At 43.9% G+C, this 12,980-nt stretch overlaps 1 protein-coding gene across 3 annotated transcripts in view; it reads left to right on the forward strand.

The window, feature by feature from the left end:
• The window catches only part of ninl (ninein-like), a 55,386-nt gene that overhangs the window by 6,982 nt on the left and 35,424 nt on the right, over positions 1-12,980 (forward strand). Inside the window, exons 1-6 of one of the 3 annotated variants that reach the window (XM_024146724.2) lie at positions 2,699-2,963; positions 4,048-4,255; positions 4,567-4,663; positions 5,772-5,971; positions 11,544-11,610; positions 11,776-11,966. In XM_024146724.2, the coding sequence (XP_024002492.1) occupies positions 4,073-4,255; positions 4,567-4,663; positions 5,772-5,971; positions 11,544-11,610; positions 11,776-11,966 (738 nt within the window). In that variant the 5' untranslated portion in view covers positions 2,699-2,963; positions 4,048-4,072. Of the gene's footprint in view, positions 1-2,698; positions 2,964-4,047; positions 4,256-4,566; positions 4,664-5,771; positions 5,972-11,543; positions 11,611-11,775; positions 11,967-12,980 lie in introns of those variants that run through there. The other 2 variants (XM_024146726.2, XM_024146725.2) reach the window with 2 other exon arrangements.

The following is a 12,980-nucleotide window of genomic DNA, read 5'->3' on the forward strand; positions in this document are numbered from 1 at the left end:
GTACGCGCTACTAGCGTTTCAATCAGTTACGTCACTTGCTCTGAAACCTAGAAGTAGTGTTGCACCTTGCTCTGCAAGGGCCGCGGCTTTTGTGGAGCGATGGGTAACGATGCTTCGTGGGCGACCGTTGTTGATGTGTGCAGAGGGTCCCTGGTTCGCGCCCGCGTTTGGGCGAGGGGACGGTTTAAAGTTATACTGTTACAGTAGCACCATGGTGTTGCCGGAGGACAGCTATTTTCCATCCTCCTCTGGGTACATTGACTTCAATACAAAACCTAGGACGCTCATAGTTCTCACCCCTTCCATAGACTTACACAGTAATTCTGTGTAACGTCGGGTCCGGGGGCTGCCGCCGATGGAACCGGGGGTGCCTTAGCTGGATCGTCGGGCTTCCATGCCCTAGCCAGCTCGAGAGGTTTCCTTGCCCCGGTTGGCTCGGAAGGCGCCCATCCCACGTCAGGCCTCAGCCAGATCGTCAGGTTTTTACGCCCATCTGGCTCGTCAGGCTMCTACGCCTCAGCCGGATCGTCTTGGCTCCTACGCCTCAGCCGGCTCGCCAGGCTCGCATGCCTCTCCCAGTTCGTAGGGTTTTTACGCCCAGCCGGCTTGTCCGGTGGGATGCCGGGTGGCGCTCCTGGGGGGGGTACTGTCACGCCTGCTCCCGCTCTTCCCCCCCCCTGGCGCTCGGGGGCGCCAGGCTACCCTGCATTACGTACTCCTGCCACCATCATTACACACACCTGCCTTCCCTTGTCACGCGCATCAGCAAATTATTGTACTCACCTGGACTCAATCCCCTGTTTAATACCTCCCCTATATTTGTCAGTTCCCCAGCTCTGTTCCCCGCTGCTGCATTAATTGTCTTACGTTTGTGTTTTACCCGGTTCTGACGCTGTTCCTGTCCTGTTTTCATGTCTGTTCCGATTAAATGTTGATTCCCCGTACCTGCTCCTCGACTCCAGCGTCGTTCCTTACAAATATGGTGACAACGATGTAAGCTGTGTAGCGGTTCAAAATCAAATAACATTTCATTGGTCACGCATGGCCGCRGGAAGATGTTTTGGGGTGGGGGTGCTGAGGGGAGGGTATTCTTCTCCTCGTTCTGCTGACGTGTATTTTTTCCGCTCAAACAGGAGTAATATGGCCCTAGTGCAATAATTTGATGGGGAGAATTTAGATTTTTTATTAAATGTTTTATATAAAAAAAAAAAATTGTGATTTTTTTTTTTTTTTCTTCCCGGGGGTGCTGCAGCACCCTCAGCACCCCTACTTCCCACGGCTATGTGGTCGCATACACATACAGTATTTTGCAGATCTTATCGCAGGTGCAGCAAAATGCTTATGTTTCTAGCTCCAACAGTGCAGTAATACYGGACAATTCAAAACAATACACACAAAACCAAAACATCTGTTTGCTTAGAGGTTATGGTATGAAGTTTGGTTTGGAAAGTTTTTTTCGCCTGGTTACAGAGAGCTGTTGTGTTGCTCACTGAAGTCCACAAGCGAAGGGGAAAGGTGAGAGGAGGAAAGCATGTAGATGAGAGAAGGAATTATACAACAAGCAAAGTGAAGATGCTGTATGTGGCTGCTATAAAAGTGAACTGTGTGTGGGGGTGATCATTCTGCCGATTCTGTTGCAAAACATTTCTTAAACGGAAGCAAACGTAACGAAACCGGGAGGGACCTACCTGGATTTGTTCAATAGAAACTCTTGTTTCAGTTGCAAAGCGGAATGCAACTGTTTGGACTAATGATTACACCCCAGATCCACTAGATGCATGTGTCACTGTCTGTCAGCTTGAATACTTCAATTTGTCTCTCGACCTGTGCACCTGCATCGAAGTTTTATTTGTAGGCTAGGTTGTAGCAACCGCATGATGGGTATCGGGCAACTTTGTGTGTCATGTTGTATGTATCATGTAGTAGCCTAAMCCAATCAATGTTACATTGAACTGGGTGAATGGAATATGAATGACAGTAATCCAATATCCTGTAATAGAAATATGGCCATGCTCATTTAAAATATATATATATATATATATATTTGGCAGTTAAATGCAACTACAAAATATTATTCTTTAAAAGCAATCTATTAATATGGTTTTTGAACACTATCATTTGTTTACAAGCCTGATAGTTGTACTTTTAATTTATGGCTTGTTGGCCATCAGCCAATCRGGTGTTTCTAAACTAGTTCAAACCACCTGAATGCWTCCAACTGTTATTTACGACTTCACTAGTAAATTCCCACCTCTCACTTGGAGCTCAAGGCTGATACATTAGTTTCCCACTAGTAATTACCAGTTAGGGGGCCGTTCAAATAGATTTCCCCCAGTCCTATATGGTAAACATAGAGAATGTTTAATGTGTCCCATTATGGCGCTTGTGAGTGTAGGGGCAGCGCCATTGAGGCCATCTCCATTTTGAAGTAGTGAATTTTCTACTTCTACTACTTCTATGAAACAAACTGAAAGTGTGCATACTGYAATCTAGAGTGTGTTATTTGAACAAGTATAAAGCCAAGGATAGTGATTTCCTGATGCCTACAGTTATGGACTGTTTGCTCACAAGTATAATTCATTGGCTGATCCYTCCTGATGACATGGATGGAATCATGTGATCCTTCCTTCACCCATAGGAAGTTCCACCCAGTTGACTACTTTAAAATGGTGGAGTCCTCAATGGCAATGTCCATGCCAAGACTGGTTTTATCCATCTGAGTCCTCTAGCTAACAATCGGTGGTAAATTCCCACTTCCCACTTGGTTATGAACTCAGCATTATACCCGCCACGCATACTTGTGGCCACTTCATMGAGAAGAGCTATGGAGACATGACCCGTTTTTCTTTAAAATAACACCGGGACAGGCAGACAGACACATCTTTTCAAAATGAAAAAGCATCCGATGCACATGTTGGACCATTCGTGATTTTTTTTAGATGCTTCGGTGTACTGTWAAAACGGTAAGAGCAATTTCATTATTGTGCTAGCCTAGTCTTTGTCAGAGCTCGGCTAAATGGCAATTGTTTACAAACGCATAGGCTAATGCTAAATTGTAACGGTTTTAGTTCCTAGAGTGTGCGAAAGGTTGAGAGTTTGGATACTTTGTAGTCTATTTTTTCTATTTTACCTGACCTTTGTTTCACCACCGTTCCCATGGTGAAGCATAGCAGACTCACTACTTTCAAGCCAAAGAGGGAGCCTGCCTAGTATTGATCAATTTGTGATAGAATGAGCAATAAACTGTTCATGTATGACATTAGACTGGCCGTATATTTTCTTTGCACGGTGAGCAATTATGGGCAACTGCCTTTTTCATTCTCGAAGAAGATTGGAAAAAGACAAATGCAGCAAAAATGATATGAATTAGTTTATTCCTACTTCGAGCCTATTCATTGCCAAGTATCAGCCCCAATCATTTACAACGTGTGTCAGAATGTATTCAAACGGACATAAAYGGACATTCATTGCTGAATACCATGATTCATTGCTGAATATCATGATATAAAACTGCTGTTACTTGGGTTACTAAACCCCAAGGTCCTAGGCCGCCCTATATAGAAAGTTAGATTTTGCAATGRTATGTGTAGGGGGTAAACAAATAGTCCTACCAGTAAAAATGATTTGCCTTTTGTTTTTGTTGTTTACTTTTTTGTGGGGAGTGGTGGGTAACAATAACGACAGAATTCCCCCGCCTTACATAACTAATGGCAATCAGAACCAACTGCAGAATTCAGTACAGGACATTGCAACCACTGAGGCAGATGTTTTTGGCCTGTGGCTGTAATCCAAGATCAAGGGAATCAAATCCAAGCCTAAAAGCAGCAGATATATTTAGATGGACCGTCTCACTGTAAAACATTTTACCACTGTACGTAGTCCAAGCCTGGTAGTCTATTGCAATTAATAAATTAGCCTCCCTGGATGTTAGACTAATTTAAGTTGCATTGTGTGTGTTTGTGCAAGAGTGCAGCTGTGGCAGTATGTGGTTGAACTTTTATTGTGCTTACACGGTCTCTTCCTGACCGCCATCCTACTTCACTGTAGGTGCAAGCCTACAATATGTACTGGGATGGATGAGGAAGAGCAGAACCGCTATGTGGCCCAGCTGAAGGAGGAGTTTGACAGCTGTGACACCACAGGCACTGGTTACCTGGACAAGGAAGAGTTGTCATCCCTTTGTCACAAGCTATCCCTGGATGCTCACCTTCCCTTACTGTTGGACACCTTGCTAGGACCACACCACTATGCTCGGGTATGAGACCAGACCACCTTATTAACATTTCTCGCTGTTGTGGATTTGCCTTAAATTTCCCTTACCAGCAGTTCATTAAAACATATGTWAAGCTCTGAAATGCATAGTTATAGTAAAAGTGTAGTAGTTGTATAATAGCTGTGTTATGACCGCTCTCCATTTTCTAATAGTTCTTAGGTAAGCCTGTATGCTCATTTGAAATCTCAAATCAGAAGCCCAAGACATTTTTGATCATGTTGCTGCCCTATTGACAGAACAGTAGTCATGTCTCACACTGTTGACAATTAACTCACTTTCCTTCTGTTATGCAGGTGAATTTTGAGGAGTTCAAAGAAGGCTTTGTAGCTGTGTTATCACGCTCTCTGGACTTCAGCACCTCAGAAGAGGAGAGCAGCTACCTGGAGCCAGGTAAAGCATGCATGCTGAGGGGTGAGGGGATTGATGTATGTCTGGTTTTCATTGATTACACGGCTGTGTAAACTGATTGAATCCAATGAAATCAGTTGTTTATATACCCAAGTAGTTTAGATTGCTGTTTATATTTGTTCATGGGCCCTATGTGGGGGATTCGATAAGATTGCTTTATGTAAACAATGTATCCTTGTGGATAACGGCAAACCTTGGGGTCATTTATTTTATAATTTACGTTTTCAATGTTTGACAAAGGCACTGACTGAGGCWGAGACTGGAGCCATTGTAGTCTACCTAAGTTAGTTTGCCATCATTAAAAGCACACTAAAAAGCATTACTTAGTCAAGTAGTGTTTTGGTCTATTCTGGTTGTTTGTCTACTGCCCGGGTGGGTGACCATGAGCTCACCGAAATTAGGAAAATACTAGTGGAGACATCAAAGGGATACAGTATATTTAGTATTTTCCCTCCCTAAAGAAATATAGTTGATCATGTTAATAAGCTCTGTCCTTATTAGCCCCAGGCTGGATTATATTCTCTAACAAATACAGATTCAAATATATTACACTTCCTGTACCTTTAACAAATCCTAACTCAGTTGAGATATCATTTATTATACAGCTTTTCACTTTATAGGATTTCTGAATGATATTTGACAACTCATTGGTATGTTTTATAGTATTTTGAAATGTGTTTCTTGAGTTGGGGATTGTAGGGGATTGCAGTAGGAGGATCTAGGAGGGCAGCAGAGTTCCCTCATTTTCCCCAGAATGTTACAGTATGATGAAGTTTATTGCCAAGTTAGTTTCGGGACATGCCCTTTTAAAGAGTGTGTTTAACAATGTTTTTGGCAAATCTCTGGTTATACAATCTCTAATTTAGACCTTCACTATAGACTCTCTCCCTTGTTACTTTGTAACTAAACATTGCCAAGCTTCTGTGAGAATATGTTTGCAGTTGTAATTGTGGGCAGAAAAAATGCCCAGCTGGTCTAAAATATTTCTTTCTATATAAAGGCATTCTACTGTAATAGCATAGTAGACACCATTTAACCACTGCATCTCTCTCTGTCCTTSCCCACCTCCTTTCTTTCCTCCCCTCTCCAGTTGTTCCTGAGGAGGTGAAGCCCAAGTTTGTGAAGGGAACCAAGCGCTACGGCCGGCGGTCTCGTCCTGACAGGCCCGACTCTGAGCTCCCGGCTGAATTGGAGGACTCTCCTCCTTTCAGGACAGAGCAGAAGGAGCTCTCTCCCGCTGGCGTGAGGAGGGCCAAACTCCGACGCTCCACTTCTCTGGAGAGTGTGGAGGTAAGAGACGTGCTCCTAATCCCTCCCTCTCGCCCTCTGTCTGCTGTGTTTACATTGTGGTCGTGCACCATCATTTGAGAGATGCSAAGGAAGATAGCTGACTCTTGAGTTCTCAAGCTTGGGCCAGGGCCTAGAGAATATCTGACTGTTTGGAGAGAAATTCCCAACTCAGTGCTTCACTTCCATTTCCCTCATGTGTACCCAATGAATGGTGCATTGTGCTGGTGCTGGGTGAGGCCTGTCTCAAATATACAGTATATGTTTCCAGCCGACACACTCTTCAGACAGAGTGGGAGAGTAGAATCTCAGGAGTACATGGGGTTTTGGGCAGACGGTCCTACTCCACACTCAGGAAGTGGGATTATATGGAATGTGCTACTGGCAGCCCTCATTGGTGGCCCCCGCTCCCACCCCACACCATCCATCCCTCACTGTTTGGCTAAGGATCAAAGATGTGTCCCTCTGTTTCTTCCTCTCTCCCTTCTTCCATGGCTTATTCTTTCATTGGTTCCAATAGTTTCATCACATTTTATTACATTGTTTTTAGGTGTGAAATGACAGTAATGAGGCCCAGGAAAAGTCATGGTTGGGGGTTGCTGTGTGCTTATCTCACAACATCATGTCTATTGAAGGCCCATTGTTTTGGGCTCTAAATTGTATAACAGTAGAAGACAAGTGAAGGAAAGGTMATGGTGGTGGGTGACGGGGGGTATCTGTCAGTGTTAAAAGTGTTAAAGATGTAGTGTGAAATCCCTGCTGAGAGTGAAATGTTTGGGGCCCTTTTGCCGTCGGCCACCGTTGTTCGCTGTCTCTCTGTGTGTGTACATAGTTTGTGTGTGTTTTGAGTATGGCTTGAGTAGGTTACTTGAAGTAAGAGTTGCATGATGGAGATTTTGATTTTGAAAATATACATTTCGCACATTTATCTACGAATATTCATACATAAACTACRTAATACACAACAAGCAAGGGTTGACTTGTCTGCCGCTTCCTGTTAACACAGCTCTCATTTTAGAAACCTATTCGGTTATCCCAGATTTTCTTTCCCATTTGAAATATTTAGATATTTTATGTAACRCTGCATTGACTATCTCTGATAGCTTGAGAGATTACGTCTTTCCAAAGCCTCTCTCTCCCTCGTCAGGCCATAGTGCCAGATAGATCCCTGTGCCATGTTTCTCATTAAGCTCTCCACCAATAATCTCTTTTAAATAGTTAACATTTCCAGCAGTTTAAGACAATACGTAAGCAGCTTTAAGCCTTGGTGGATTCCTAGTTACTGGAAGATAGAGAGGGAACTACTGTATGGCATCCCTGTCATATTGTTGGTTACAGGAGATAGGTCACTCCTTGGTAACAGGAACATACAGTCTGGGTGAACTATGTGATTGGGGTGGATTAATTGGGCTGGGGAGTTGATAAATCGTTCACCGCTGTTTGGCTGAAACGCACGTATTTCTTGTGAAAGTATTGTGGTGGAATGTCGCCAACAGCTAGCCCATGTTAGGTAAATAATTGAACCGGTCCTGTTAAATATTTCACACAAGCTCACCCTCCTCTTTACGTCATTTTATATGTCTTATTTAGTTATCATACACAACCTACATTTATGTCTACACATCCTCCTACGATGCAGCGTGCCGTCCGGGTTAWATTCCTGAAGGTCCCTTCTCAAGGACATGTTAATATTAGTGTCCCATTAGGCTGGCTTGCTTAATTTAGCACCGGWTTCCACTCACCTTTACCTCACATTCTATTTGTTGAGAATTCTTTAACATGCTCTCTATTCAGACAGATAATTCCTTTTTGTCTGGTTAAAGCTGGTTGTCAAGAGTCTTCAATCTATTGTTGACTTACAGACATAAACAATATGATTTCATTCATCCAGCTGAAATGATTGCTTTTGAATGTTTATTCTTTGATATGTTGAGAGGATTAGTCATGTCTTCTCAATCAGCTGTCTACATCACTTCCCACCATTTTGTGTTGGTACAGAGTTTGATTATATTTATTAAGCCTCGAGCCACTGTAGTAAGCAGCACAATGGTGCTCTCCGACCCCGAAGTGGTGCTGATGACAACAATAATAAATTCACTGACCAAGTGTAGCCCTGCCATGTGTTGGAGAGAACCAAAATGATTAGATGGGGAGAGACCCTGCCATGTGTTGGAGAGAACCAAAATGATTAGATGGGGAGAGAGAGGTATAACAAGAATGAGAGAGAGAGTAGCCAATACTGAAACCATCACAGTGTTCCCGTTTGAAAAGCCTTTCATGGATGAGTTACGTAATATTGTTCAATATTTAAAGCTGATGATAATTGACGGTGGCTTGTTGCGTCATGATGAGCGGTCTGTTTCTGATGTGGTGCTGCAGCTTGGGGCCATGCCCAGATATCTTATAATGAAGCTATGAAATGAATAGACCCATCTTCCACATGGGATTGATTGAAATKATACTGTACATTTCAAAGATTTTGAGGGGGAAAATTTGACCTTTGAACCAAGATGGGTAGTAACCGATTCTCCCACAAATTCTGTCTGTTTTAGGTGTTACCAGGATTAATTTGGTTACATAATTATGGAATTTGGTATTATATAATAAACTGAAGTTATGCATTTCATTCTACAAAGTTCTTTGGAACTTGCCTCTGTATACCACTGGTTGGCGCTAAAACGCAACAAACCAAAGATTGGAAAGGGAACATAGCGACAACCATAATGGGTTAGATTACATTTTTATTTCACTATGGTTAACAAAGGTACTTCACCTTGAATTTATTTTACACACTAGATATTTGGCTATACACGACATTTAGGACATTTATGAATTGTAATCCTCACGACATTCCCTTGACAAAGCTATGTCTGATACAAAATCATGCGAATATTCATCCTTTAAAAAAGTTAAGATATTGTGTTATAAACCCTGTAAGTGTGCCTCCCAGCCTGAAAGAGAGACTGCTATGAGTAAGACGGTACTCAATAATTAACTTCCATAACTAATCCATTGCTAACTTCAGTTGAATTTCATTACTTCAGATAGGCTATTATGTAGACCATAATTAGTAAGATTCTGCAGCAAGTATACACACACACACACACACACGTGGAGGACACCCTAAGCTCCTCTGTGTGAGAGTCAACGGCCACATGTGCTGCTGGGGATTACCAGTCTACTCTTGAGCCTGCTGGAATCACAATCTGCTGGTTGTTTTTACTCAGTGTAGCAGAAGTAATGTTGGCATGGTGGAATTCCTTATGGTCAGTTCATTCCCAGCTAGCACATTTGGTTCCTTGGAAGTTGCGGGAACGTATGTTTTTGGTTTCACATTGGTTGTGGAAACGAAGTCATACTTCAAAACGGAACGTTTTTTTTTACAGATGGGCTATGTACAGGTGCAATGATCTGTAAGCTGCTCTGACAGCTGATGCTTAAAGTTAGTGAGGGAGATATGAGTCTCCAGCTTCAGTGATTTTTGCAATTCGTTCCAGTCATTGGCAGCAGAGAACTGGAAGGAAAGGCGGCCAAAGGAGGAGTTTGCTTTGGGGGTGACCAGTGAAATATACCTGCTGGAGCGTGTGGTGGGTAGTATATGGGGATTTGGTGTCAAAAYGGATGGCACTGTGATAGACTGCATTCAATTTGCTGAGTAGAGTGTTGGAGGCTATTTTGTAAATGACATCGCCGAAGTCAAGGATCGGTAGGATAGTCAGTTTTACGAGGGTATTTGACAACATGAGTGAAGGATGCTTTGTTGCGAAATAGGATGCCGATTCTAGATTTAATTTTGGATTGGAGATGCTTAATGTGAGTCTGGAAGGAGAGTTTACAGTCTAACCAGACACTTAGGTATTTGTAGTTGTCCACATATTCTAGGTCAGAACCGTCCAGAGTAGTGATGCTAGACGTGCGGGCAGCTATCGGTTGAAGAGCATGCATTTAGTTTTACTTTTATTTAAGAGCAGTTGGAGGCCACGGAAGGAGAGTTGTATGGCATTGAAGCTCGTCTGGAGGTTTGTTAGCRCAGTGTCCAAAGAAGGGCCAGAACTATACAGAATGGTGTCGTCTGTGTAGAGGTTGATCAAAGAATCACCCGCAGCAAGAGCGGCATCATTGTAATATACAGAGAAAAGAGTCGGCCCGAGAATTGAACCCTGTGGCACCCCCATAGAGACTGGCAGAGGTCCGGACAACAGGCACTCCGATTTGACACACTGAACTCTGTCTGRGAAGTAGTTAGTGAACCARGTGAGGCAGTCATTAGAGAAACCAAGGCTGTTGAGTCTGCTGATAAGAATGCGGTGATTGACAGAGTCGAAAGCCTTGGCCAGGTCGATGAATACGGCTGCACAGTATTATCTTTTATCAATGGCGGTTATGATATTGTTTAGGACCTTGAGCGTGGCTGGGGTGCACCCATGACCAGCTCAGAAACCAGATTGCATAGCGGAGAAGGTACGGTGGGATTCGAAATGGTCGGGTATCTGTTTGTTTACTTGGCKTTCGAAGACCTTGGAAAGGCAGAGGTCTGCAACAGTTAAGGTCTAGCGTGTTTCCCCCTTTGAAGAGGGGGATGATCGCGGCAKYTTTCCAGTCTTTGGGGATCTGACGATACGACAAAGGTTGAACAGGCTAGTAATAGGGGTTGCAACAATTGCKGCGGATAATTTTAGAAAGAGAGGGTCCAGATTGTCTWGCCCAGCTGATTTGTAAGGGTCCAGATTTTGCAGCTCTTTCAGAACATTAGCTGTTCAGTGTTTCCTAGCCTCAGTGCAGTGGGCAGCAGGGAGGAGGTGTTCTTATTCTCCATGTACTTTACAGTGTCCCAGAACGTTTTGGAGTTTGTGCTACAGGATGCAAATTTCTGTTAGGAAAGCAAAAGGCTAGCTTTTTCAAACTGCCTGTGTATATTGGTTCCTAACTTCCCTGAAAAGTTGCATATCGCGGGGCCTATTCGATGCTAATGCAGAACGCCACAGGATGTTTTTGTGCTGGTCAAGGGCAGTCAGGTCTGGGATGAACCAAGGGCTATATCCGTTCTTAGTTCTACATTTTTTGAATGGGGCATGCTTATTTAAGATGGTGAGGAAAGCACCTTTAAAKAATAACTAGGCATCCTTTACTGACGGAATGAGGTCAATATCCTTCCAGGATACCCGGGCCAGGTTGATTAGAAAGGCTGCTCGCAGAAGYGTTTTAGGGAGCGTTTGACAGTGATGAGGGGKGGTCGTTTGACCRCGGACCCATTACGGACGCAGGCAATGAGGCAGTGATCGCTGAKATMCTGGTTGAAGACAGCAGAGGTGTATTCAGAGGGCACTTAGCAGGCACACTTACACACACACACAAACACACTTCATCTGCTATACAAACTCTCTCACAACACACTTAGTAGTAGGGTAAACTAGCTTTCACAGTGCAGTTCTCACACGTGTCCGACACACTGACTAAACAACATAGCCAGATTATGATACGGTATGTGGACGGGCATATGGGTCAGCATTTAGGCAAGGTAGTTGTTGTTCCAGTTTTGAACACTTGGTGACATTCTTCAATGTCTTACTTCCAGAGTCTCAAGTCAGATGAGGAAACCGGAAGCCATAAGGACACCATCCATCAAACCTTTGAGGCACAAGGTACWTAAATATTTTTCAAGTTGACTTAATTGTACATTCAGTCTTCAAGACAGGAGTTTTCCTGGTTAGGTCATGTGATCAGGAATAACTCCAAGCCCTATTCATGCAGTCTAATGCTATACTCTTTGAGGGACTTTCATCCTAACATCTGTACGTGTGTTTCAGGGCAGCAGAAGCGATGGAAGCGGGACAGTTCGGGGAGCCCACTCCAATCCCCTGGGCCWGGGGCCGAGGTGTCAGACAGACAGATGAGGGCAGTATGGGAGGAGCTTGGAGTAGGAGGAGGCGGCTTTCTGAACAGACAGGAACTGTCTCTGGTCTGTGACCACCTTGGCCTGCAGGACCTGAATTCAGAGGTATGGCCAGCCCAACATTTCAGCAAGTGGCTGTTTTAATTCCCTAATTCCCAGATCTGTGCACTTGCTGACTCTCCGTCAAGGGATCAAAGGCATTGGATTAGTGTAAACATGGGCCAAAGGAGTTTCCTCTCTATCTCTTATACCAGTATACATCAGTCCATTCCTTTTTAATCCATGAGGTGGAGTAAAAGAGTGCACACCTCAGGGAATCATCTGACTGCAGTCAGTAGTTACTTGCCAAAGATACACTAYGTGACCAAAAGTATGTGGACACCTGCTCATCRAACATCTCATTCCAAAATCATGGGCATTATTATGGAGTTGGTCCCCCTTTGCTGCTATAACAGCCTCCACTCTTCTGGGAAGGCTTTCCGMTAGATGTTGGAACATTGCTGYGGGGGCTTACATCCATTCAGCCACGAGCATTAGTGAGGTCGGGTACTGATGTTGKGTGATTAGGCCTGGCTCGCAGTTGGCGTTCCAATTCATCCCAAAGGTGTTCGATGGRGTTGAGGTCAGGGCAATGTGCAGGCCAGTCAAGTTCTTCTACACCGATCTCGACAAACCATTTCTGTATGGACCTTGCTTTGTGCACGGGGACATTGTCATGCTGAAACAGGAAAGGGCCTTTCACAAAGATGGAAGCACAGAATCGTCTAGAATGTCATTGTATGCTTTACCATTAAGATTTCCCTTCACTTGAACTAGCCTAGCCCTAACCATGAAAACAGCCCCAGACCATTATTCTTCCTCCACCAAACTTTACAGTTGGCACTATGCATTGGGGAAGGTAGCGTTCTACTGGCATCTGCCAAACACAGATTTGTCCGTTGAGTCCAATGGCGGTGAGCTTTACACCATGGTGATCTTAGGCTTGTGTGAAGCTCCCAACGAACTTCACACGTTGCTTTCAGAGGCAGTTTGGAACTCGGTAGTGAATGTTGCAACCGAGGACAGACGATTWTTACGCGCTACGCGCTTCAGCACTTGGTGGTCCCGTTCTGTGGGCTT

The sequence above is a fragment of the Salvelinus sp. IW2-2015 genome, unplaced genomic scaffold, assembly GCF_002910315.2.
Source record: "Salvelinus sp. IW2-2015 unplaced genomic scaffold, ASM291031v2 Un_scaffold16511, whole genome shotgun sequence".
Taxonomy (NCBI): Eukaryota; Metazoa; Chordata; class Actinopteri; order Salmoniformes; family Salmonidae; genus Salvelinus; species Salvelinus sp. IW2-2015.